Source organism: Macaca thibetana, chromosome 17 (assembly GCF_024542745.1).
Source record: "Macaca thibetana thibetana isolate TM-01 chromosome 17, ASM2454274v1, whole genome shotgun sequence".
Lineage (NCBI taxonomy): Eukaryota > Metazoa > Chordata > Mammalia > Primates > Cercopithecidae > Macaca > Macaca thibetana.
Genome location: NC_065594.1, coordinates 7269207 through 7295862, shown reverse-complemented (window position 1 = coordinate 7295862; position 26656 = coordinate 7269207). Strand labels below are relative to the sequence as shown.

Sequence of the window (26656 nt, the reverse complement as noted above, 5' to 3'; positions counted from 1 at the left end):
GACACCGACCAGCACAGGAGAGAGGCCAAGCCAGGGCTGAGGGTGGCTGGGCATGGGCCTGCAGGTGCCCCTCAGTAGGAACAGCCTGGGCACCGTGGATGATATAATTGATGGTAGCAGGAGGCAGATAGGCTCCTGGGCAGAAGGGGTCAGGTCCCCAGTGAAGCCCCACCTTCAAGCCAGGGACTGCCTGACGCATGGGGGCCAAGCTGTCAGTCCCAGGTGGAGTCCCCAGCAGGGAGTGAGAAATTCTGGTGCTTTTTCCGCTGGCCCATGCAACAACAGTCAGCATGTACTTTCTCCTTTCTGAAGCCCATTAACCTCTCCACTTTCTGCACCCTCCTCCCTGTCCCCTACAACTCAGCCAGACTTGCAGAGACCTCAGGACAACTTGCCTGTGGAAAGGAGCTACCCACTTCGGGTCTCCTGAGAGCTGTTCTGTTGCTCAGTGAAGCTCCTCTCTGCCTTGTTCATCCTCCACGTGTCTGAGTGCCTCATTCTTCCTGGACAGTGGACAAGAACTTCGGACCCACTGAAAGGTGGGACTGAAAGAACTGTACCAACCTGGTGACAAGGGGAGAAGACAGGTGGCCCTCCAGGGGACCCAGACCTAGGGGCTCCCCAAGCCAGGGCTGTGACAGCCTCTTTGGGGCTCTGTGGTTCCTGGCGTCTCCAAGCTGCCAGGCCACCGTGTTCCCCTCATCCAGACACGGGTGCCTGCAGCAGAAGCAGCATGTGGTATATCTAGCCCAGCTGTAGCCTCGCCCTGAGCTGGCCCCCGTGCCAGTGCCTGGAGCTGCGCACCTGCTGCAGCAGTGAGCGTGCCTGGCCGCACACAGTAGTCAGACCCTTGGTCACTAACCCACGCAATCCTCCTGGCTCTGCGCCTGGTTTGCCTTTGGCAGGTGTGGGATCTGGGCCCACAGTGCAAGCTGAGCCAGCCTGCTGGGCTGCGTGGGCGGAATAAGCCCAGAGGCTGCGAGCAATACTCAGGCAGAAGGCATCGCCAGCCACAAAGGTTTCCAGCTGGCAAAGCAACACCCCAAGGATCCCGTGACTCCTTCCTCACCTAACTCTTCCTCCAGTCTCTCCACCTTTCAGTGTTTTCTCTAAGCCACTGCCAGGCTCATCTTCCTAAAGTACTGATTTGCATATGTTGCTGCCTGCAGGGCTCCCTGGGGTCTAGCAGCTAGTTCCCAGGGTCTAGTAGCAAAAGTCACACTCTCTTCCTAGCACTCTATGCACCCGCAGCCTGGCCTCAGCATTTTCAGCACTGGCTGCCTAGCCTGTCCCTCTAGCGAGTCTGTATATATGTCCCTCTAGCGAGTCTTGAACATTCCCACCTCCAGTTTTCCTTGTTTTCACCCTCCATCTCCTTGGAATGTCAACTTCTACTCTTCCTAGTTATGTCCTTGCTTACTGACCAGACTTCAGCTCTTTCTTCTCCTTAAGGTCTTTGCCAGTTTCCACGCCCATGAGTGATGGCTTCCTGCAGTGAAATGTAAGGGCTTCTGGTCTGTATCTTAAGGTAGAGCCTCTGCCTACTTTATGCTGTTATTTATCTTCTTAAGTAAATGTCCCGTCTTCTCAACGTGATTTTAAGAAGTTTGAAAGCAGATGTGATTTATGCCAAGTTGTATGCTTAACTCTGACTTGGGTATACAGTCAAGATACAATAAGTATACATAGTCAATCACTTTTTTACCTACTCAAGTAAAAATATAAAATATACTTGATATTAAAAATCAAATCATTTTGACCCAGCACAGTGGCTCACGCCTGTAATCCCAGCACTTTGGGAGGCCAAGGCAGGTGGATCATGAGGTCAGGAGTTCAAGACCAGCCTGGCCAAGATGGTGAAACCCCCCTCTCTACTAAAAAATACAAAAATTAGCGGGACGTGGTGGTGGGCACCTGTAATCCCAGCTACTTGGGAGCCTGAGGCAGAGAATTGTTTGAACCCGGGAAACAGAGGTTGCAGTGAGCCGAGATCATGCCACTGCACTCCAGCCTGAGCGACAGAGGGAAACTCTGTCTCAAAAGAAAAAAAAAATCAAACTTTTAAATTTTTACCTATAATAATAAGTGGAACCTTTTATTTGCACAACCCAAATCCCAAAATACTTCTTCGGGAAAACTACTGATAAAAGTTTGAGGTATGGGATGGATGCTGTGGTTCATACCCGTAATCTCAGCACTTTGGGAGGCTGAGATGAGAAACTTGAGGCCAAGAATTCAAGACCAGCCTGGGCAATGTGGTGAGAGACCCCATCTCTACAAAAATATAAAAAAAATTAAAAACTAGCTAGGCGTGGTGGTGTGTATCCGTAGTCCCAGCTACAAGGGAGGCTCTGGTGGGAGGATGGCTGAAAGGAGTTCAAGGCTGTGGTGAGCCATGATCACACCATTGCACTCCAGCCTGGGCTACAGAGTGAGACCCTGTCTCTGAAAAAATAAAAACGTTTGAGGTACATTTCCCCCATCTTCTTGTTAAATATATTTACACGACCGGGCACGGTGGCTCACGCCTCTAATCCCAGCACTTTGGGAGGCCGAGGTGGACGGATTACCTGAGGTCGGGAGTTGGAGACCTGCCTGACTAACATGGAGAAACCCCGTCTCTACTAAAAATACAAAATTAGCCGGGCATGGTGGTGCATGCCTGTAAATTCCAGCTACTCGGGAGGCTGAGGCAGGAGAATCGCTTGAAACCGGGAGGTAGAGATTGTGGTGAGCTGAGATGGAGCCATTGCACTCCAGCCTGGGCAACAAGAGCAAAACTCCATCTCAAACAAACAAATGAACAAACAACAACAACAGCTATATAGGTAGATAGATAGATAGATAGATAGATAGATAGATAGATAGATAGATAGATACACTGCACACACGTAGTTACATACACACACACAAATCTTTGTTTTTTGTGTAGATGAAATACACTGGCTATATTGTCAGACATGCCTTTTGTTCTTTACAATGTGTCAATATTTGCCCAATATGCATATCCGTGAAGCCCTTGTTATGTGCTAGGCGTTGTGCAGGGACCTACATGTGTGTTATCTCATTTAATCTTCATAACTACCTTATGAAGAAGGTTCTAAACTTATACCAATTTTTTCCGAGGAAATTGAAACTTGAGCTAATAACTTGCCATCTCCAATCTCCTGTTAACACTTACCTTGAGATGACTGTTGGGTTCTATTATGTGATTTTCTGTATTTCTTTATTTTTATTTCTTAGCTTTTTGTGATTCTCATTTTGTCTCTCTTTCTCATACCTGTCTTTATTTTTTATTGTGATTTAAAAAAACATAAAATGTACCACTCTAACAATTTTTAAGTGTAAATGGAATCATGTTAAGTCACACTGTTGTGAAACAGATCTCCAGAGCTCTTTCCGTCTTGCCAATCTGAAATTCTCGACCCTTTAAATACTAACTTCTCATTCCCCCGTCCCCTGGTCCCTGGCAACCACCACTCGACTCTCTGTTTCTGAGTTTGACTGCTTTAGGGACCTCCTATAAATAGAATCATATAATACTTGTTCTTTCATGTCTGGCTTATTGCACTTAGCATAATGTCCTCAAGGTTCATCCATGTTACACGGGTGTCAGAATTTCCTTCCTTTCTGAGGCTGAATATGATTCCATTGTATGTATTTCCCACATTTGATTTATCCATCCATCCTTCCATCAGCATTTGGGTTGTTTCCCCCTCTGGGTTATTATGAATATGCCTCTATGAACATGGTGTGCAAATATCTCTTCAAGATCTTGCTTTAAGATGGGTGCAGAGACTCACGACTGTAATCCCTGCACTTTGGGAGACTGAAGTGAGTGGATCACCTGAGATCAGGAGTTCAAGACCAGCCTGGCTAACATGGTCAAACCCCATCTCTACTGAAAATACAAAAAACTAACCAGGCCTGGTGCCGGACACTTGTAGTCCCACCTACTTGGGAAGCTGAGGCACAAGAATCGCTTGAACCCATGAGGTAGAAGTTGCAGTGAGCCGAGATGGTGCCACTGCTCCCCAGCCTTGGAGACAGTGTGAGACTCCATCTCAAAAAAGAAAAGAACCGGGCATGGTGGCTCACACCTGTAATCCCAGCACTTTGGGAGGCCGAGACGGGCGGATCACGAGGTCAGGAGATCGAGACCATCCAGGCTAACACGGTGAAACCCCGCCTCCACTAAAAATACAAAAAATTAGCCGGGTGTGGTGGTAGGCTCCTGTAGTCCCAGCTACTCAGGAGGCTGAGGCAGGAGAATAGCATGAACCTGTGAGGTGGAGTTTGTAGTGAGCTGAGATCGTGCCACTGCACTCCAGCCTGGGTGACAGAGCAAGACTCCGTCTCAAAAAAAAAAAAAAAAAAAAAGAAAAGAAAAAATACCCTGCTTTCAATTCTTTTGGGTAAATCTTCAGACATGAGATTGCTGGATCATAAGGTAGTTCTATTTTAATTTTTTGTTGTATTTGTTATTATTATTAATTTTGACTATTGGTAGAGACAAGGTCTCACCATGTTGCCTAGGCTGATCTCAAACTCCCGGCCTCAAGCAATCCTCCCACCTCAGCCTCCTCAAGTGCTGGGATTACAGGCATGAGCTACCGCACCAGATCCATATTTATTATTTTTAAAGACCCTTATTTCAGTGCTTACGTGTTTTGTCAGCCATCCAGTATCAATTCCCATTTCACAGCAGCAGCACTGTAATTTGGGATATTACTTCTCCCTAGTGCAACGCAGTTTGTTGGGACTTTACACAGGTAGCTTTGCCTTCTAGCCAAGGAGGGTCCTTGACCCACCCAAGGCTAATCAACTTCCTTTCTTGTTCTGGAACTTTATACCTTGCCTAGATTCAGGCAACGACAAAAAAGAGTTGGAGCTTATTCATACAGTTCCAGTCTTGAAGAGTGGCAAGCAGTTCCCGCTTTCTAGATCCTGGGAGCTGTTATGGTCTCTCTTCTTTCCCCAAGCCTCGTCTCCAGGCTTCCTCTGAGCCACCCAGTGTCATTTTAGTAAATCCTCTTCTGATGTCATGAGCCCAGGTCTGCCTCTGTTGCTTACAATTTGAGAATCTTGGGTTGGGTCCACTTGTGCTGACTCACAGATTCCTTGACAGAATTGAAGTTTCATCTGCTTTACCTTTTTGTTTGTTTGTTTGTTTGTTTAAAGACAGAGTCTCACTCTGCCTCCCAGGCTGGAGTGCGGTGGGGCAATCTCGGCTCACTGCAACCTTGACCTTCTGGGCCCAAGTGATCCTCTCACCCCAGCCTCCTGAGTAGTTGGGACTGCAGGTGGGCACCACCAAGCCCAGTGAATTTTTTCATTTTTAGTGAAGATGGGGTCTCAGTATGTTATCCAGGCCAGTCCCAAACTCCTGGGCTCAAGTGATCCTCCTGCCTCAGCCTCCCAAAGTGCTGGAATCACAGGCGTGAGTCACCGTGCCCGGCCTGGTTTACCTTCTCTAGAATGTCCTCTCTGGTTTGGTCTGCTAATGGTCTTTCTAGCTTTAGTGCTACACTAATTTATTTTCATTTCTATATTCTTCTATTATCTGGACAGGATCTGAGGAGGGAGTAGAGTCACAAGCGTTTGGTAAGTCTGCTTGAACTGCTTGTCACAAAATGCTTGCTGGTGATGATAGGGAGGAAAATAAATGTGAGCTAACACTTGTAGAAATGCCTTCCTTTCCCTTCTGCCAAACTGATTTCGCTCAGGACACATGCACTCCCTTTTAGACAGAGTCTGGCTCTGTCGCCCAGGCTGGAGTGCAGCGGTATGATCTCGGCTCACTGCAGCCTCCGCCTCCCGGGTTCAGGCGATTCTCATGCTTCAGCCTCCTGAGTAGCTTGGATTACAGGTGTGTGCCACCATATCAGGCTAATTTTTATATTGTTAGTGGAGATGGGGGTTTCGCTACGTTGGCCAGGCTGGTCTCGAACTCTTGACCTCAAGTGATCTACCCTCCTTGGCCTCCCAAAGTGCTTGGATTACAGGTGTGAGCCACCATGCCCAGCCACGTGCACATTTTTAGTATGACTTCTCTGATTACCAAAAAAATACATTTATACCTGACATCACCAGTGGAGCACACTCATTGCAGTGTGCAGTATGAAAGTCACCAAAGGATTTGATTTCTTTGAAAGTGAATATTCTCTTGTCTGTGAGCTTTATAAAAATGGTATTATGTGAACTTCCAGATCCTGCATTCCTTTTTTTTGAGACAGAGTCTCACTCTGTTGCCCAGGCTAGAGTGCAGTGGCGCAGTCTCAGCTCACTGCAAACTCCGCCCTCAAGTTCAAGTGATTCTCCTGCCTCAGCCTCCCAAGTAGCTGGGATTACAGGCACCTGCCACCGTGCCAGGCTAATTTTTGTATTATTATTTGTCACTTTAAAATAAAACTTTAAAAACCCAACCCAGTAGAGATGGGGTTTCACCACATGTTGGTCAGGCTGGTCTCAAACTCCTTTCCTTGTGATCGGCCCACCTTGGCCTCCCAAAGTGCTAGGATTACAGATGTGAGAGATCCTGCATTCTTAAAAGTAGATCAACATTATGCTTTTAGGATTCATGTATGGTATTAACACAGAGCTGAAGTTTTTTTTTGTTTTGCTGATGTACTATATGAGAGTACAATTACACTATTCTCACACTAATAACATGTGAGTAGTGTTTTGTGTTGACAGTTTGGCTGGAGGTGTGATTTTATTTATTTTATTATTTATTTATTTTTGAGACAGGGTCTCCGTCTGTTGCACAGGCTGGAGTGCAGTGGTGCAATCGTAGCTCATTGCAGCCTCAAACTCTGGGGCTCAAGCCATCCTCCCACCTCAGCCTCCTGAGTAGCTGGGACTATAGGCATGTGCCACCACACCTGGCTAAATTTTCGAGGTCTTGTCGTGTTGCCTAGGCTGGTCTTGAACTCCAGGGCTCAAGCGATCCACCTGCCTCGGTTTCCAAAAGTGCTGGGTTTACAGGAGTGAGCCACCGTGCCTGGCTGTTGCTGTGCTTTGGAACGTTTCTTTCATATGTGTCAAATCTGATATTTAAAAGGTAACATTCTCTGTGGAATGATGGCACTTCACAACCTCTTAAGGAGAAATTAAAATAAACTCTTTATTAGACCCAATTCTTACCACAGATTCTATTTCAGTGTGGGTCAAGTTTTGTCCCTGACATAACTACCTATTTTTAACACCGAGGAGGAATACAACTTGCTATTCCTACACAGGCTGTTGCTGTGCGAGGACAGCCCTTTCCACCAGGACTTTGCAGTAATCTTGCCAGCAGCTGGCGCCCTCGCGCTACTTTAAAACACTGACCTCAGGCCCCAGGCCTGACTTCACAGCTACATCCTGCCTGCCCCTGGAAAGGCAGATTTTAAGTAGCAGAATGAAAGAAAAAGCCAATCAGTTGATTTGAAGGAAAACAACCCTCTATGCAGATAGCTTCAATTCATTTCTTCAGTATATTCAGTTGCTTTTTTAAAGTTTTATTTTAAACTGACAAATAATAATTATATATACTTAGGGGGTGCAATGCGATGTTTCAATACACGTAAACACTGTGGAATGAAGAAGTCAGGGTAATTAGCACATCCATCGCCTTAAATATTTATTTATTTATTATTATTATTTGAGATGGAGTCTTGTTCTTTCGCCCAGGATGGAGTGCAGTGGCGCGATCTCTGTTCACTGCAACCTCCACCTCCCAGGTTCAAGCAGTTCTCATGGCCTCAGTCTCCTGAGTAGCTGGGATTACAGTGCGTGCCATCACACCCAGCTAATTTTTGTACTTTTAGTAGAGACGAGGTTTCACCATGTTGGCCAGGCTGGTCTCGAACTCCTGACCTCAGGTGATCCACTTGCCTCAGCCTCCCAAAGTGCTAGGATTACAGGTATGAGCCAACACGCCCAGCCTCAAATATTTATTATTTATTTGTGGTGAGAACATTTAAAACCCTCTGTTTTCACCATTTTGGAATATACAATATGTTATTATTAACTATAGTTAATAGTTGTACAACAGAACACCAGAGCTTATCCCTACTGTCTAATGGAAACTTTGTACCCATTGACAAACTTCTCCCCTCACCTCTCCTACTATTACTCAGGAGGCTGAGACAGGCGAATCGCTTGAACCCAGGGGGTGGAGATTGTAGTGAGCTGAGATTGCGCCACTGTGCTCCAGCCTGGGTGACAGAGCTAGACACCGTCAAAAAAAAAAAAGAAAAAAAAAAGCCTAACAACATGAAAAGTAGATCTGGCTTAGAGTGAAATATGGCCCCTGCTGCCTTTGAGAATGGTTTGGTTGGAAACGTTGACCGTGCAGAGATCTCTGCTCCCTGGATTAGAACCTTAAGCCTGTGCTTGTTCATTACACAAGTGTTCTGGATCTGCTTCTCCCAAGGGCATTTAAAACACATGAAGGTGGTGTTGCGTAAAAAGCAAGCTCTTGTGTTCAGCAAATATAACCGAGTGAGCAGAGACAGCGTCACTCACTCGCCGAGAGGGGAGCTGGACGTCCCGCTGTCTCCAGTGGAATACAAGCAATGGACATTGAGAAGGTCAACTCCATGGACTTTGGAGAATTTGTGGATGTGTTTGGGAATGTCATTGAAAGATGTCCTCTGATTGCAGCTGCTGTTTGGTCCCAGCGACCATTCTCTGATTTGGAAGATTTAAAGAAGCACTTTTTTGCCTTTATTGATGCCCTTCCACAGTCAGGTAAGGCTTCAGTATCAGACATTCTCTGCAAAGGAATTTCAAATATGCTTATTAAAATATTTTTAGATATTGGCCAGGCATGGTGGCTCACTCCTGTAATCCCAGCATTTTGGGAGGCTGAGATGGGAGGATCACTTGAGCCCAGGAATTTGAGACCAGTCTAGGCAACATGATGAGATCTGTCACTGCAAAAATTGTTTTTAGCCAGGCATGGTGGCTCACGCCTGTAATCCCAGCACTTTGGGAGGCCAAGGTGGGTGGATCACAAGGTCAGGAGATGGAGACCATCCTGGCCAATATGGTGAAACCCCATCTCTACCAAAATACAAAAAATTAGCCAGCTTCGGTGGCATGCACCTGTAGTCCCAGCTACTTGGGAGGCTGAGGCAGGGGAATCGCTTGACCCCGGGAAGTGGAGGTTGCAGTAAGCCAAAATTTCGCCACTGCACTCCAGCCTGGCAACAGAGCAAGACTGTCTCAAAAAACAAAACAAAAAAACAAAAAACAAAAACCCCACAAAAATTGTTTTAAAAAATCTATCTATTGGCGAGGCGCAGTGGTTCACGCCTGTAATCCCAGCACTTTGGGAGGCTGAGGCGGGCAGATCACGAGGTCAGGAGATGGAGACCATCCTGGTTAACACGGTGAAACCCCGTCTACTAAAATACAAAAAATTAGCCGGGTGTGGTGGCGGGTGCCTGTAGTCGCAGCTACTCGGGAGGCTGAGGCAGGAGAATGGCGTGAACCCGGGAGGCGGAGCTTGCAGTGAGCTGAGATGGCGCCACTGCACTCCAGCCTGGGGACAGAGCGAGACTCCATCTCAAAAAAAAAAAAAAAAAAAAAAAAATCTCTCTCTCTCTCTCTATCTCTCTAGATATTTTAGTATAATTCCTTATACTTGATGTGTTTATTGAGCTCTTTCCTTTGGAAGGTTCAGTAAGTTTCCTCAGGTCTAGTCCGTGAGAGTAAAGCACTTGCGTGGTTTAGGTCAGACATGGACTGGAAGAACGCGTTGGCTAAGGTAAGTGGCTGTTAAATATTAGAGCTTTGAGGTGACAAGGAGGAACCTGGCAAAAGACATCAGAGTGATTCAGAGGCTAAAGGCCAGGCTGAGGGCCCACCCTCTCAGCCACCCCATCTGGCTTGGGAATGTCCTGTATGTGACAGAGAGGACAGCTGGATACAGACTATCTCCAGGGCCCAGGGGAAAGGGCAATCGGCTGACTTTTGTACCAGAAAGGGCCAGTTTGGCCTGGACGGCCGAGAAGAGTGAATTCATTCAGATCAGCGCCTCCCCGAGGGATGGAGGGAAGGAGGAGAATCTGAAGGCATCTCTCTGGAGAAAGGGAAAGAAGTTACTGATTTCTTCTGTGGAGAGAGAGAGAAAATGAGGCACTTCTGGGTGTGGGGTAAGGAGAAGAGGGGGTGACTCCAAATGACACATGCAGCTTCACAGAGACCAGGCTGCCTCAGGGGCTGTCCTGGATGCTCTGTGGAGAAACCTGAAATGTGCCAAAGGAGTGGCCAGGGGCAGAGAGGCCTCCGTGGATGTCTGGGTGGGGAAGGAGAGCCCCTGCTCTCTTCTCCCAAAGGAAGCCAACAGACACTGCTGCCTATCAGCATGGGCTTTGACAGCCAGATGGCTTCTGACTGTCCCAAAGACGTCTCCAAAATGAGGAGCTCCTTTTAATTCATTTGAGGCTCATCTAGGAAGAGCAGAGGATGTTGTAAAATCAAACGGACAGGAATGTCGGGACCATGTGGACACTCACCCACTTCTGGGGGCCTCTCCACAGCTGAGGACTTCAGCTCCGCCACTGGGGGCCATCACTGGAGCCTTCTGACCCTTGACTCACAGGGACAGCCCAGTCCCCCAGCCTGATGAGTGAAGGGACCACAGCCTCCCAGCTGAACTCCTGCAGGGCAGGCTGGAAGGAGCAGGCAGCCCCGGAGCCCACCCTCCCAGTGTCTGACGGGAAGATAGAATAGAGGAGGCAAAATGACAGCCTCCCAGGAAAGTAATTTCTTTTCAAGAAAAAAAAAAAAAAGAGACAAATCCTTTGATTGTCTTAATACCCAAAGGAGTGGTGAGGCTGAGGAGGGAATGTGTTAAGAGAGAAAGCTAGGATTGCGTGAATAATTTAAATCTATTATTCTTGGGTTTGGCTAGTTATTTAACACACATTTTGGGGGCTTTATTACTCTGTGTCCAGAACTTTGATAAAAACATTTCTCCATTTTCATCTTATTTCTCACCAACACTCCCCACAACCCGTCTGGCCAGAGATTCTAGCTACGGGTCAATCCAGTCAGGGCCCTGAGCACAGTGGTGTGTGGACAGCACTGAACGTGGGCTACCCCACTCTCGAGGCTTGTTTTGATGCCCCCATGACTTGATGAAACCTCTGTCTCCTGGCTAGTGTCAGAATCCCAGATCACAGACTGAACCGGATATTGGGACTTAATCAAGGTTTGCTGAATGAATGCATGACATTTCCAAGGTGATGTTGAAAAATGGGGATTCTGGCATTCCCCTCTTCCCCACACATTTTAACTGGGTGACTTTAGTGGTAGGTCAGTGGACAAAATGGCTGGAGGGGGTTTGGGCCCCCTGGACGGTTGTTGGCGTCTGCAGTAGACACGGTTCTGAGGAGGAGCTCCCTGTGGTGAAGGCTGCCTCTCAGTTCTGCACTTGTCTGGGGCAGCTGGGGGCCTCAATGCTGTCTGGCGGCAACTCCTCATCTTAACATCTCAGTGACAGTAGATAAGTGATGTTATCAATAGTGACAATAACAACAACAAATAGCTAAAATGTATTGAACTTTTACTCCTGGTGTGTTTCAGGCACTTTTCCGAAAACTTTGCACTTGCTGACTCATTTAATCCTCTAAAGTCCCTATAAAATAAGGAATAGTATTATTATTGCCCCCAGTTTTACCGATGGGAAGACTGAGGCACACAGAGATTAAGTAACTTGAGCAAGGACACACTACTAGAAAGTGGCAGGACTGGAATTCTAATAACCCTGAGGGTCAACCCAACAGCTTGTGAAGAAAGTGGCAGAACTGGGAGTCAACCCAACAAGTTTTGAAGGCTTTTTCCAGACAATGAGAAACAAAGTCTAGAAACAGTTTTTAGGGTTTTCATTCATTTATCCACTAATGTATTTGATTAACATAAATGCTTGATGTTCTAGGCCCCATGTTTTATTGTTTAAATAATCAAATAAAATGATCTATTTTACAGCATGGTGACTATAGTCAATAATAATCTTTTTATACTTGGAAATTGCCAAGAGAGTAGGCTTTAAAAAAAAATTTTTTTTTAATTGAGGCAGAGTCTCACTCTGTCACCCAGGCTAGAGTGCAGTGGCACCATCTTGGCTCACTGTATCCTCACCCTCCCGGGTTCAAGCGATTCTCCCGCCTTAGCCTCCCTAGTAGGTGGGATTACAGGCACCCGCCACCATGCCAAGCTAACTTTTCTATTTTTAGTAGAGATAGGGTTTCATCATGTTGGCCAGGCTGGTCTCAAATTCCTGACCTCAAGTGATCTACACACCTTGGCCTCCCAAAGTGCTGGGGTTACAGATGTGAGCCACCTTGCCCCACCTTCAAGAGAGTAGATTTTAAATGTTCTTACTACCAAAAAATGATAAATATGTGAGGTGATAGATATATTAGAAAGCTTGACTTCATCATTTCACAATGTATACATATATGGAAAACATCAGGTTGCACACCATAAATACATATAATTTTTATTTATCAAAAAAATCCAATAAAATGGGTTTTTTGTTTGTTTGTTCATTTGTTTTTTTGAGAAGGAGTCTCGCTCTGTCATCCAGGCTTCAGTGCAGTGGCACAATCTCAGCTCACTACAACCTCTGCCTCCCGGGTTCAAGCGATTCTCCTGCCTCAGCCTCCCTAGTAGCTGGGACTACAGGCACACACCACCAGGCCCGGCTAATTTTTGTATTTTTACTAGAGATGGGGTTTCACCTTGTTAGCCAGGATGGTCTCGATCTCCTGACCTTGTGATCCACCCACCTCAGCCTCCCAAAGTGCTGGGATTACAGGCGTGAGCCACCACACCCAGCCTTAAAATGGGATTTATTACAGTCTAGCTTTACCCTTTGGATAGTAAGAAACAAACTGGGTGAAATAGATTCTTTGAATCCTAAAACTAAGGTACCTTAGAGAGACGTTCAAGTTACAGTGGTCTACCTAGTCATGTATTTGTTTTGGTGACTGAAGAAAAACCTCCACCATTAACAGAAAACAAAATTGGGTTTCTAGACTAAGGTTGAGTCCATTTAGGTTCTGCTATGATGATTATTGGCCAGTAGGTGGCAGTCCAGGATTAATATTGAGCTCTAGTGCTATTGGGCAAAGTACCTTCTCCAGCCACTCAGTTCCTATAGATTAAAGATGAGGCAAAGGTTTTCCAGGAAAGAGAACTGACAACTAGTAAAGGGAAGAAAGTTGAAACACACATGCACTAACCTGAACAAATTCAGGACGGATTTGTGTTATAAAATTAAAGAGCAATACAACTTTCATAAGAGTTAATTAACTGTGCATTTCCGCTGGCTATGGTGACTCACACCTGTAATCCCAGCACTTTGGGAGTCTGAGGTTGGAGGATCGCTTGAGACCAGAAGGTTGAGGCCACAGTGAGCCATGATTGCACCACTGCACACCAGCCTGGATGACAGAGCAAGAACCCTGTCTCAAAAGAAAAAAAAAATGTACATCTCTGTGCCTTTCAGAATTATAGTAATGCCACAATTTATTACTTTATGCTTATTAAACAACATTTTTGTGGAATGAATGGTGTTGGATACTAATAAGTTCCTTATAATACAGGCTATGAAGGTTTTAGATCAAGCTATTAAAATATGTTTGTTTATTCAGTCAAAAAAAAAAAAAAAACACTCCTTACCAAAAGTGCTGTGTTGGTCAAAAAATACTCATTGAGTGCCCACTGTGCCCCAGGGATTGTCGTGGGCACTGGGAATAGAGTAGTGACCAAGACAAGTCCTTGCCTTAAATGAGCTTACATTCTAGTGAAGAGAGACAGAATTAACATGAAAAATACCATTATTTCAGGTTCTAGAAATTCTCAGAAAAAATATACGCAATATGGCAGAAAATATGTAATAACGGAGGTCTTAGGAGGTTAAAATTTAAGATCGAACGATGAGAAATAAGTAAATGAAATCTAGGATGAGGCCAATCTTAGAAAAGGAATGTAAAAGGGTGCGGTGCCTCATGCCTGTAATCCCAGCACTTTGGGAGGATGAGGCAGGTGGATCACCTGAGGTCAGGAGTTTGAGACCAGCCTGGCCAACATGGTGAAACCCAATCTCTACTAAAAATACAAAATTAGCTGGGCGTGGTAGCGCACACCTGTAATCCTAGCTACTCTGGAGACTGAGTCAGGAGAATCACTTGAACCTGGAAGATGGAGGTTGCAGTGAACCGAGATCACACCACTGCACTCCAGCCTGGGTGACAGGATGAGACTCGGGCTCAAAAACAAAAAAAGGCAAAGGAACCTGAGACCAGGATGAACTTGACATTTTTGGGGCACAGAAAGATCAAGGTAGTTGGAAAATAGTAAGGAGTGGAAGGATGTGAGGAAGAGGCAGCAAGGGCCCGATCATGTAAAGCTGCTTAGGTCTAATAAGGAACTTGCTTCTCCATTTGCAGTGGGTCACTGGGGTTTATGCTTTAGGATGGTGATGTGGGGGCTATGTCAGATGCAGGGGGCCAGGTCGAGGGGCCGCTGCAGTAGTAAGAGTAAGAGATGAGGTTGCTTGGACTGTGGTTGGAGCAGCAGAGATGGAGAGATGCAACTGGATTCTCAGAATAGGGCTTACAGTTAGAGTCAACAGGATTTTTTTAAAAATGGATTTGATGGCGGAAGGCAGATCAGAAACAAAACTGAATGGTCACTCCTGTTTTCAGTCTGAGCCACTGGGTGGCTTGTGGTGCCATTTTCTGAGTGGAGGAAGACTTAAAGTTGAGAAGACAGGATGGAGGAAAGAGCTTGCTGAGTCTGAGGTACCCAAAAATCATCCAGATGAAAATGCTGACTGCTCAGTTGCATCAAAACAGAGAAGCTTGGTGAAACACTGAGAGTTAAACTATATCTGGCTGTCATCAAAGAATGGATGACATTTCAAACCATAGGACTGGTTGAGGGCACTTAGCAAGTACATTGGTGTAAATAGCGAAGGGACGAGATGTGGGTACTGAGTCCTGTGGTACTTCTGTGCTAGTGAACTCTTTGGCAGAGCAAGATGAAAGTAGGCAAAGGGTGTCTCTGAAGGTAAGTGGTAGTCATTTTTTTTGAGACAGAATCTTGCTCTGTCACCCAGGTTGGAGTGCAGTGGCGTGATCTCGGCTCACTGTAACCTCCGCCTCCCAGGTTCAAGCAGTTTTCCTGCCTTGAGTAGCTGGGATTACAGGCGCGTGCAACTACACACAGCTAATTTTTGTATTTGCAGCAGAGACGAGGTTTCACCATGTTGGGCAGGCTGGTCTCAAACTCCTGACCTCATGATCCACCTGCCTCGGCCTCCCAAAGTGCTGGGATGCCAGGTGTGAGCCACTGCACCCGGCCATTTATGGTCATTTTTTAAGGAGAGAGGGCCAACCAGGTGACATGGTCTGGAGAGGCTGAGAAAGAAGAGGTCAGGCATTGGTCTTTGGGCTCAGGCAAGATGTCCTTAATGAGTACAGATCAGCTGGTACAGCGGCTCGAAGCTTGACAGCGTGAGCCTGGAAATGGAGGTGAGGAAGTGGAGAGGCCAGGAGATAACTCCTTTAAGGTCTTTTCTGTAAGGAGGAGCAGAGAAATAGGGAGAAACAAGAGGGAAACAGGGAATCAAGAGAGAATGTTAATATTGTTTATGGGATGGGTGATTCTAAGGCATGTTTGCACATTGATAAGGGTAAGCAGTGTGGGAATGCAGAAATAGGTATTTGAAATTGCAGAAGCAAAGTCTTTGACAAGAAAGGAGAGCCAGCTTCAAGAACACAAATGGAGGGGCTGGCCTTCCATAGGAAGAACAGATTGTCCATTGTACCAGGGATAAGAACATACCCAGACACCACTGGGTGTGGACCAGGAGGCAGTTGGACTGTTATGGGATTCTGGGCTTCCATGGCCACAGTTGCTTACCCTGTTCCTCTCCATTGAATAATGAGTGTCTGCTCTGTGCTAGGAATTATTCTAGGTGCAAAATTTCAGGTCCTGTGGTCCCAGCAAATAACACACATTCACACCTACATCTATAGACGTGACACGCCAATGGCTTAGGAGGTAAGCCCAGAATTTCAAGAAAGACTGAAGAATGGGCAACACTTAGATTCCCTGTGAACCACGGGCTGTCTGACCGGCCTGGCCAGCGCCTGGGCTTCCAGGTGGGGGACACTGAGGACTGGAGGCAGGGAGATGGCACCTACTCTCCCAGTCTCCAGTCTCCCACTGGGGCTCATGGGCACAGCTTAGGGATAGCATGCTGGCACTGGCAGGGAACTGGGTCCTTGCTGCAGGGCAGTGGGCACAGTAGGCACCATTCCCGATGTACTTACTCAAGGGTCCAGTCGTTTGGGGCAATGAAGATGGGATATCTGGCCAGGTGAGGTAGGCTGTGTTTCTTCTGAGCTACCATCCTCTACCTGATTCCTCACACCTTTTTCTTGTTAGGCGCAGCTGAACGACAGAGAAAGAGAGAGAGAGAGAGAGAGAGAGAGAAAGAGAGAGAGAGAGAGAGAGAGAGACGGCTGAGAGACAGAGTAAATTCCAGTTTCTCCTTTTTAGTCTCTTTTCTTCTGCCCTTTGCTCTGTTAGTTTATCTGTGTCTTTTCTCTTCTCGCCGCTGCAAGTGTGGAAAACTCATGCTCAGTTCTAGGCAAACATTAACCCCGGGGGGCCTTTCCAAGCGGGAGACAAACTCTAGACAGTGAGAAGCGAGATGCGAGGGCACCAAGGGCAAGAAGGGGTCCAGGCGTGCGCACGGTTGGCGGGACGCCGCCGCCTCCCTCTGCTGCGCGGCCTGCGCGGGGAGCCTGGTGGGGGCGGCAAGAGGACAGACCCCGTGCCCAGGCCTCTCACCAGCAACCACCTCCCCCGGCCTCCCTCCAGTGACCACCTCCCTTGCAGCTTGGGGAGGATGGAAGTCCCCTGACTGGACGGGGGACCTAGCGGCTGCTCTGAAACTCTGAACACTTGAGGAGCAGGCGCGGAAGGTCCAGCCGCCCAAGACTCGCATTGTTCCCTCCTCCGCAGCCCAGGCAGGTTGCGGTCCTGGGCCTGGTTGAGCGCGGAGGGGATCCGGGCGGGAGCTGAGCTCGGTTCCCCAGGCCGGGCAAGTGGACGCGTGGCACGACCAACCCCGGGCCCAGGGCTGGGGCTGCTCCCCCAGGTGGGGAATTTAACTCTCATATTTTCGCACTACCCGGACGGGGCTGGACGCGGGAAGCGGGAAAGACCCGTCCCTGTTTGCAGTGCCCGAGGGGCAGGACACCCACGAGAAGGGCTCTACCACAGTGCTGTTAGGCCGGCTCGGTGGCTCACACCTGTAATTCCAGCACTTTAGGAGGCCGAGTCGGGAGGATCGCTTGAACCCGGGAGGCAGAGGTTGCAGTGAGCCGAGATCGCCCCACTTCACTCCATCCTGGGTGACAGAGCTGCCTTGAAAACACACACACACACACACACACACACACACACACACACACACACACACACACACAAACAGTGGTGTTACAGGGATGGGATTATTGGTGACATGACTTTCGTTTTGAACTTTCCTTAACCTTGCAGGGGCAGCCGTGCCCTGAAAACGCCTGTGATTGCGAGTAGAGGGTCCAGGTGCAGTGCGGTGAGTGACCCTAGGCAGGTCACTAGTTCTTTTTGAGCCTTCACTGAATCATCCCTTACATGGGGATGTTACCCCCGGTTCTCCGTGTCTTTCAGGGAGAAATTAGTTCCTGAGTTAAATGGTGCAGTATCAATCATCTTTTTATTACACAGAAACAATAAGTTTAAGAAAGAGGACGTCTACCTTACAGGGGGTTTAATTTTCAGCTCCTTTGAGATAAAATTCATTGAATGGTGTTTTACATGCGCGCCTTTTCCAACAGATCCCACGTCTATTCCCGGCGCCAGAGCCGGACAACCGCTTTACTGGGATCCAGAGACAGGTACTTCCTGAGGCGCCTCAGTCCAGTTCCACTGGGTTTACTACGACTAATAATGACTGCTTCTGTTTACTAGGTATTAGGCAATGTGTTTTAAGTGAATGAATTGTCTCTAATCCTCACAACTTTTCAGCAAGTTAGGTGTCACCCGCATTTTACAAATCGTGGCGCCCTGCTCACCATATCTGGAATCTTGCCTCGCCCCGAGGATTCTGATTTTCACTTTAGAGCGCTGAGCAAGATGATTGCCCAGCGCTAACTCCGGGAAATCCCTGGGACTGAAAATCGCAGGTAACTCGCCAGAGTTTTTCAATTTTAGGCCTAGGAGATTATGCAAAGCTTTCCTTCAAGTAAACGCTGTTCTCTGGGGCCTCTGGAATCTACTGTCGGAGAAGGGGAATAAGCCCCGGGCCGGGGGGGATGGGTGGGTGCAATTTCCTAAATAGAGAAAAGCCACTTTCATTCAAAGGGCTGTGGAACTCTGGCTAGAGGTGGGTTTCTTTGCAGTTAATCATCTGCAAGGCTCTTTGGATGCCTGATTCCAGAAACCCAGAACTCACACGTAGGGTCACAAAATCCAGGGCTTTTATTTGCCGAGCCCCGTGGATGTTGTCCCTGTGGATGCACCCCGCCCCTGTCCGTTCTCCTTTGGAGCAGAACGAAACCCATTCCAGAGCTTTTGCAGGAAGTCTTCAGGCCTTTGCGTCCGGCCCCTTTAGACATCAAAGCCCCCCCTGAGAGCAAAGGACTTTGAAAGATAGGAAAAACTCAGGCTCCTTATCGCGTCTCTGCTCCCTCCCGACCTAGTCGTAAATTCCGAGCCTCAGCGGCCGCCCTCTCTCTCCTCCGCTCTTCTTGACCCAAGGTCTCAAAAGACAAACGTGTCACTTCCCGCCCCGCCCCTGGATCCTGGTCCCCACCGAATGTGGTGAGGACCGAGAAGCGCAAGGTCCAGGACTTGTTAGAGGGGCGCGCCAAGGACGTCCCTGCGCCGCCAGGACATCACTGCCTGGGGACTCTACTTCACCCTCCCGCAGCCTTCTTTGGGGCGGGGCGGGGCAGGGGGGCCGGGCTCGGCCTACGCGCCCCTTCGAGTGCGCGGTGCGGAGCGGGCGCGGTGACGCGCTCCCGCCTGTGTCTGTGCTTCTCCGCAGGCCAGGAGGGCATCCTGCGCTGCCACCCGGACCTGGCGGGCAGCGAGCTGCGGCGGGGCACGCTCACGGCCGAGTCGCAGCGGGAACAGAGCGCCGCGGGCCTGACGAGCCTGGGCGCGGACGAGCGGCTCCGGCTGGCGGAGCTCAATGCGCAGTACCGCGCGCGCTTCGGCTTCCCCTTCGTGCTGGCCGCGCGCTTCAGCGACCGGGCGGCGGTGTCGCGTGAGCTGGCGCGCCGTCTGCTCTGCCCGTCCGCGCAGGAGCTGCGCACCGCTCTGGGCGAGGTGAAGAAGATCGGCAGCCTGCGCCTGGCCGACCTCCTCCGCGCCGACCCCGCCAAGCTGTAGCTGCCGCGCGGGCCAGGGACCAGGGAGGCACAACGGAACGCGTGGGGGCCACGGCCCGGAGCTGTGCGTCCTGGGCGGGAGGCGGACTCGGGCCTGGAACAGCGTTCATACACGTGCACAAAGGAAGTGGAGAATTGAGGCAATCATACGAGTAATGAGTCCTTTTGTCCACCCACCCACACGCGCACGCGTTGCCGAAATATCCATATTGTTTAGTGCTTTGCCCCGGATTTATCCAGCTCACTGCTTCAATTCTTCACTCCCTTTGCGGCCCCCGACACCACCGGCCTTTGTGGATTCCAAAGCGTTTATCCAGTTCTCCCCAACCCTCTCCTGCTAAGCCCGAACTGCAAAGCAAAACGGACGGAAAAGGAATCTTTTATGCCACAGCGGTTTGTCTGTTTGTTTTCTCTTTTCCCACTTCATTTGCTGCACCCGACCTTTACATGTGAGCGGAAGCGGTGTTCTCGCTCTTGGGCACTAGGGGAGCAGACTGGGAGCCAGGAAAGTCAAACGCTGGCCTCGGTCCGGCGTGGGGAGCCGGGGAAGCCGCGGGAGGGAGGCGGTGGGCCGGGGAGAGCCCTCCGAAGGGCTGGCGTTGGGAAGGCGCCCCGTGGGGACGGACGGAATAGCTGCAGCCATCGCTCCTAAAAGGCGGGGGGCCAGGGGGCGTCCCTGCTGGACGGGCCTGAAGATCTCTCCCGGAGGTCGGCCTTTGGGAGTTGGCTCGACTGCCCCGGGAAACCCATCAATTATTAAAAGAATAACACTCATTGAGCAGCGCTGGGTATTTGGACCCCAGAATGAAGCGAGATTGCAGTGTCCATTAAACGGAGGGAAGTGCCCCTAGAAATCTTTGCTTGTCACCCCTGGAGTTTCAGACCCGTATTAGGCTGGGCAGCCTCCTGCACTAGCAGCCAGACTGTCCACTGGGGGAAAGTACATTAGCATCCTGCGGAGGAGCCCACCACATTCTACCCCCCGCCCACACTCCCACCACCCCCCACACACGGAAGGTGTAAAGAGTCCCAACAAATACTACTTAGGCTTCTGTTGGCAGAGGAGAAACGAAACACCCATGGTCTCCCCAACAAAGACAAGGTAACAGGCGAAGGCCAGAGGTGGCCCTTTTGAAGACAAGAGCTTCCATTAGTCACCAACGGTGTCCAGGGTTAGCAGCAGCAGCAGCAACAACAACAACAGCAGCAAGGAAACCTTTCCATAAAGAGCTGCGTGGCTGCACCCTTGGTTCTGGGGCTGATTTTCCATAGAAATAAATCATGCCTGGAGCACTAGGAATTTTAGGCAAGGAAGCCCTTTTCCCCTTTCCATCTCACAGTGTTTCCTGCTGTGGTAAGGCTGAAGAAAAGAGAAGCTGGTAGTGGGGCAGGTGCCAGGAAAGCGGGCTGTGCTACCAGCGTCCCGGGGCTTGTAGCTAGACACCGTCTCTGGGTGTAGGAGAACCGGGTGCACACCATGAAGAAATTTCCATGGCTCGCTCCTATTTTTTGGGACCCTGCAGCAATGGTGGGGTCCTAGGCCTGGGCCAGACACCTGCCTCTCTCTAGCCAGGGTAACCTGGGGATTTCCTGACATACACATTAACTTGCTGCTTGGTGAAGAGGATTTTCTGACCCAGGATCCAAATACCACAGGCGGGGCCTAAGACTCAGAATAACCCACTGTAGTCAGGCACCCTGTCCCAAGGCTGGGGGTAAACCCCAAGCTTAGATAAACGAGGCCCTAAATGCAGAGTCTGTGTTCTGTATGTAAAGGAGCTCATGTGAGATGCACAGATCCCACCAGGGCTGGGTTCCCCGCATGAGCGTAGATGAGCTCAGAACCTCCCAGAGACGACCCTGTTGTCTCCAATTACACAGTTACATTTCAACAGTTCAAAGCTTGTCCGGAAAATGGTTTATTCCTGCGGGGAGCGATGCAGATGGGGGCAGATGCTGAGTCTGTCCCTTTAGAAGGTGCTGGAGCTGCGCGGCGCCTCTTCCGAAACACCTGAGCATAAGCAGCCGCGAAGGCTAGCGCAGGACGCGGGGTGTGGGCGCCCGGCTGGGAAGAGCCCGGACCAAACCCGCGGGTGGCTCTGACTCTCGCCTTCGGGAGGAGCTCTGCGCAGAGGCCGTGGCTCGCGTGGGCAAATCACCTGTGGCGGCCTGGCAGGGCAGTTCTCTCCGGCAGCTTGCTCTTGGCTCAAATAACGATATGCTCTGGGTTTCTCTCTGCCTTGGCCTGGCAGAGCCACTTTCCGCTTTCTGGCCTCTTGTGCGCCCGAGGCGGGAGAGGAGCCCCGGCCGCGTGGACCCCAGCTTGTACAGCAATCATCGCACATTGACTCTAGGCCCTGCTGCTCAGGGAAGGGACAGCCCGGGGCGCACCCAGCGAGCTTCAGGGGGTACGGAAGTGCTTAGGGCAGATTTCAGGGTGAACAACTAATATTTTACTTACTAATTCGTTAAAAACGCAAAGAAAACAAAACCAATCACGGTGGCATGGCCAAGAAGAGTTGGAAAGCAAGGAGCTGATTTCAATTTCTATAAATCGACGACCCTCCAGGCACAGTCCCTTACGAAGTGGGGGCGGCTTTGCGGATTTTCACTTCCCTTGGAAATGTCCAAGCCCCGGCAGGAGAACGCTCCCAGTAAAGGGACGGAAGAACGCAACTCCGGATAAGAACTCAGGAACCGACCTGGGCTTGTCACTCACCTGTGTAACTTAACTGGAATACGTAATGGGGCCTCCTCTTTATTAATCCAGAAAGGTAGGCATTTTGGTCTGTGAGCCCAAAAGATGTCTACGGACACTAAAATTGGAAGGAAGGAAAGGGAAAAGGGCAACATAAATTCTATACATAATCTTTACCCATTTTAAATATGACACATTTCTAGAGATTAGCCACAGGATATCAGTTCTGACTCAAAAACAGAGAGGAGTTCTTCTTCTTCTTCTTCCTCTTCCTCTTCTTATTTTGAGACGGAATCTCACCCTGTTGCCCAGGCTGGAGTGCAATGGTGAGATCTCAGCTCACTGCCAACTCCGCCTCCTGGCTACAAGTGATTCTCCTGCCTCAGCCTCCCAAGTAGCTGGAATTACAGGCGTGCACCTCCACTCCCAGCTAATTTTTGTATTTTTAGTAGAGACGGGGTTTCACCGTGTTGGCCAGGCTGGTCTCAAACTCCTGACCTCGTGATCCACCCACCTCAGCCTCCCAAAGTGCTGGGATTACAGGCGTGAGCCACGGTGCCCGGCCCAAGAGGAGTTCTTCTAAGGAAGTATTTACTGTGAGACAAAAGTAGATGGATACCATCTTTGTCAACTGGAGAAAAATCTGGGATGGAATTTATGGAAAATTCATGCAATAAATGAATAAACCACAGTTGTGGGGTGCCTGTGAAAGACATAGGGCATGGAGCGTGGTCAGAACTGTAGCAATAGCAGAACCTGATTGTTCTGGTACTATTTGGTGTGGGGGGTGGGATTGGAAAAATGGGAATCTCTAACTCGTGCTAGTTGGTTTTGCAGTTGGGGTGCAATGTTTCTAGGTGGCACCAGCAGCTGTAGTAATAATAAACATCTATGCAGATCACTATGGATTGCAAAGAACACACATACTGTAGCTCATTTACTTTAAGGGACTTGAACAGCTAGCTGTGCAACTTGGGGAAAATCATCTAACCTCTCTGGGCCTTGGGTTCACCTTTGTAAAATGGAAAGGTTAAACAGACTTTAAGACCCCTGGCTCCCCTCCAGGGAATGCAGCCAGCCAATGGGCCCAGTAACTCAAGAAGAGCAGAGCCTTATTTAAGCTCCTTCCCTTAGCCACATAAAACTTACCCTGTAGGACTTCCTAGGAACATATTTTCATGTGGCAAACAAAGGTCATTCCAGGCACGAGACAATGGTGAGTGAACAAATGTTCATTGAAAGCTCTCCACTCTAAAGCCACGTGGTAACCGTTGGCTGGTGCTGCCTGAGAAGCCTGGGCTCCTAGCATCAAGAAGTTTCCTTTGGGTTGGAAGTCCTGGTTCCCAGTAGGGACACCAATCTTTGAGACCTCCAAGTCCCTCCCTCTTGTGGATTTAAATCATCCTCTGTCCTCACCCACCACACAGAATGTGTTATTCAATGCCCAGTGTCCACAGGCCCTAGTTTCAGAAGAAAGGAAGAAAATGGGCAATGACTATTTATTTGCCTAACTTTTACCCAATGTACCAAACCAGATTTCTGTACCCAAATATTACCCTTTCTCCTGAGGCTCTTAATTTTCCTTGATCTCTTGGATGTGAGAATATATTTTGGATAGAGAAGCATAAATTTAAAAAAAAGAAAAAAAAAAAAAAAAAAAGGTGTTCCTTGCCTTGGATCAGAAACTTGGTGGTCTGTTCACAACAAACGTAAAACATCTGGCTTTTCTCATCGCATTCTCCTGCAGCCTAGTACCTGAGTGGTAACATGTTAGCCCACATGACCTCCCATTAATTCAGAAACCTTTCCTCAGGTAGAGAGGGTCAGACACCCAGTTTGCTTGGGAAGAAAACATGCTTCACTCCACTGGGCAAGGACACATCTGCTGCTGTGAATGAAGCCTGGGTGGCTGTGGGCAGCTGTGGTCCCTTCCTGCTGTTCAGGGTGGACATGTTGGGATCCATTGTGGCTTGATAGGGCTGGACAGTTGGCGGACTCTGGGGAGGCCCTACAGAAAGGACATTGTCATTGATTTCCTTCCCAGAGATGTTAGCTGAGTGGGCTGTGGCAGGGCAAGACAGGGTTGTTGGGGTCAAACGAACCATTACTGAGCCTTTCTTTGTGTGAGTAGATGGCTGATTGAGTGCAATGGCTGAAAGACTCCCTAAACTCCGAATTGAGTAGAGATTGAGCTGTTTTTCCACAGCCGTATAGATGGCCAAGCTGAATAATTTTGTCAGCTGACATTCTCTTCCTTTTCACTCCTTAATTATCCCTGGAATTCAGGTCAATGCAAGGTAAGAGTTTCCTGTGCAAGGTATAGAATACTACATTATTTGGATAATTTTATTGTCCTTTTTTCAAATTAAAAAAAAATTTTTAGAGACAGGGTCTCCCTCTGTCACCCAGGCTACAGTGCAGTGGCGCAACCATAACTCACTGTAACCTCGAACTCCTGGGCTCAAGCCATCCTCCAACCTCAGCCTCCCAAGAAGCTGAGGCTATAGGTGCACATCACCACACCCAGCTAATTTTTAAATTTTTTTTATAGAGATAAGGTCTCGCTTTCCTGGGCTCAAGTGATCCTCCTGCCTCAGCCTCCTAAAGTGCTGGGATTACAGGTGTGAGCCCCTGTGCCTGGCTGGACAATTTTCTTGATCTAAAAAAGATTCAGAAAATCAACTTACATGCTCAGGTGGGTAGAGATGGCCTGCCCTAACTGGGCTATGTTAGTCACTGGGCTCCCCAGTTTCCAGGAGCCACAATTATCAGGCAGAGCAGGGTCCCCTTAGTCAGAGCAAATACTAGGACCATTGAGCAGGGAGGGAGCTATGTCAATGCTGTCTGGATTTAAGGAGTGTTTCATCCACCTGGAGGGGCAGCCTGCCCTTCCAGCAGCCTCCTGCGTCCCACCCCCTTTGTGGCCCCTGCCCTTGCCACCAGCCAGGATCCTGCGTGCCTGGTCCCTTTCTGAAGAATGTGGAATGGCCCCTACACTGTCAGTAACAGAGGCGTCCTTTTGATAACCTGATCGTGGCCACTCCTGCAGTTTTACTGTTGCTTCATTTACCAGGGTCTCTTTTCTCCCCCACCCTTTTCTGCCTTAGATGTCAGCTCTAGCTCTGGCTTTGTGGAGTTGCAGTTTCAGCCCCAGGCCAACCGCAGGCCGGAGCTTCCCAAACAAGTTTGCCTCTCCCAGAGTGAGTTGCTGCAGGCTTCTCTGGCCCAGCAGCAGGACTTACAGGGTGGAAGGGCACCTCTGGCATCAAGGGGTAAAGAATGACCACCCCCCTTCCCTTCCCGTGGGCTGCTCAGTGCAGGCCAAAAGGCTCCTAAGAAAGCTGCCAAGCACCTGGGGCCTAGGACTAGGAAAGCCCTGCATGGAGCCCTGATGTGGGTGGCTTCTGCTTCCTCCTAGGGACACAGGCCTGTGCTTAGAAGCTGGAGAGGCTGCCCCTGAGCAGAGCCAGTCATGGGGCACCAAACTGCTTTCCAGAGGCCAGTCATGGGGCACCAAACTGCTAGGGGCCAGGACTCTCTAATGGCAAAGATGACCAGGCTCCTAGAGTTTTGTCAGCCACCTTCTACCCTTCTCTGACTTCCCACAACCCTGCCTTTTCAGGGACCCAGCTGGGCCCTCTCCTGGCTGAGAGCAATCTGGATGTACAGGGATGCATACATTCTGAGAAGCTTGTCCGAGGACATCATTTACCAGCTCCTTTCCCCTCACCGAACAGTCTAGACCCTGGGACCACAGCTGTGCCATGCCATTGCTAAGGAGACCCATTTTTGCAGTGAGGGAAATGTTCGTTTTCACAATGATTTCCTTTCCATGGCTGGAGCACTCCAAGTGAGCCTCAGGCTTCCCTGTGGCTTGGCCTGCTCTGGGGCCTGGCTTGACCTGAGGGACCACAGCAGCCCTGCCCGCTCCCAAAGCAGTTGGATGAGCAGGCCAGAGCCATTTCTTCAGGGCACAGCACAGAGACACAGCTGGAAAATGGGGACAATTAGCCAGAGGCCGGCAGCCTGGGCCATAAAAACGCAGGAAGCGGCCACCACAGGGCGGAGGGAATGGCTGTCCCTAATAAAGTGATTGTTCCAAAGAATGCCCGCATTCCGAAGACATAGGCTGGAGCCTCAGCCTCGGCTTCCAGAACTCAGGCCTGGGAAGGGGGGAACGTGGGGGATGGAAAGGGGAATTGTGTCTCCAGGAAGAGGAGGAAGATGTTTGCTAGATCAAAAGTTCGAAGTGCCCACCACTTAACCTCCCACATTCCCGCCCCATCAGGTCTGTGGACCTCCCCTACTGCCCTTCTCTCAATGATTTGGGTTTTGTAACAGGGTTTGTAATTTACATCCGGTTTTATTTCTCTGGAAGTCCGATGACACTCGGTTGTCCAGGCCAGGCCCTGGAAGTCCCCCAGGAGGACCGGCTCGGTCTCCCACCTCTTGAGTGCACAGCTCCTTGGCCCCTGAGTACCCCACCACCCTCATTTTTAGCCTTCTT

General features: G+C 49.3%; 1 protein-coding gene across 1 annotated transcript; it reads left to right on the top strand.

The window, feature by feature from the left end:
• The first annotated feature begins 8487 nt into the window (after positions 1-8487).
• URAD (ureidoimidazoline (2-oxo-4-hydroxy-4-carboxy-5-) decarboxylase) lies at positions 8488-19864 on the top strand. The gene is made up of 2 exons (XM_050766946.1): positions 8488-8736; positions 19106-19864. The coding sequence occupies exons 1-2, from the start codon at positions 8562-8564 to the stop codon at positions 19450-19452; spliced, it is 522 nt and encodes a 173-aa protein (XP_050622903.1). The 5' UTR covers positions 8488-8561; the 3' UTR covers positions 19453-19864.
• The last annotated feature ends 6792 nt before the right edge of the window (positions 19865-26656 follow it).

What these genes read in the sequence shown, in the direction of transcription:
- URAD (XM_050766946.1), top strand. Translation starts at nt 8,562, where the DNA reads ATGGACATTGAGAAGGTCAACTCCATGGACTTTGGAGAATTTGTGGAT. An exon ending in TGATGCCCTTCCACAGTCAG is followed by an intron (nt 8,737 to 19,105) that starts GTAAGGCTTCAG and finishes GCTTCTCCGCAG; the next exon opens with GCCAGGAGGGCATCCTGCGC.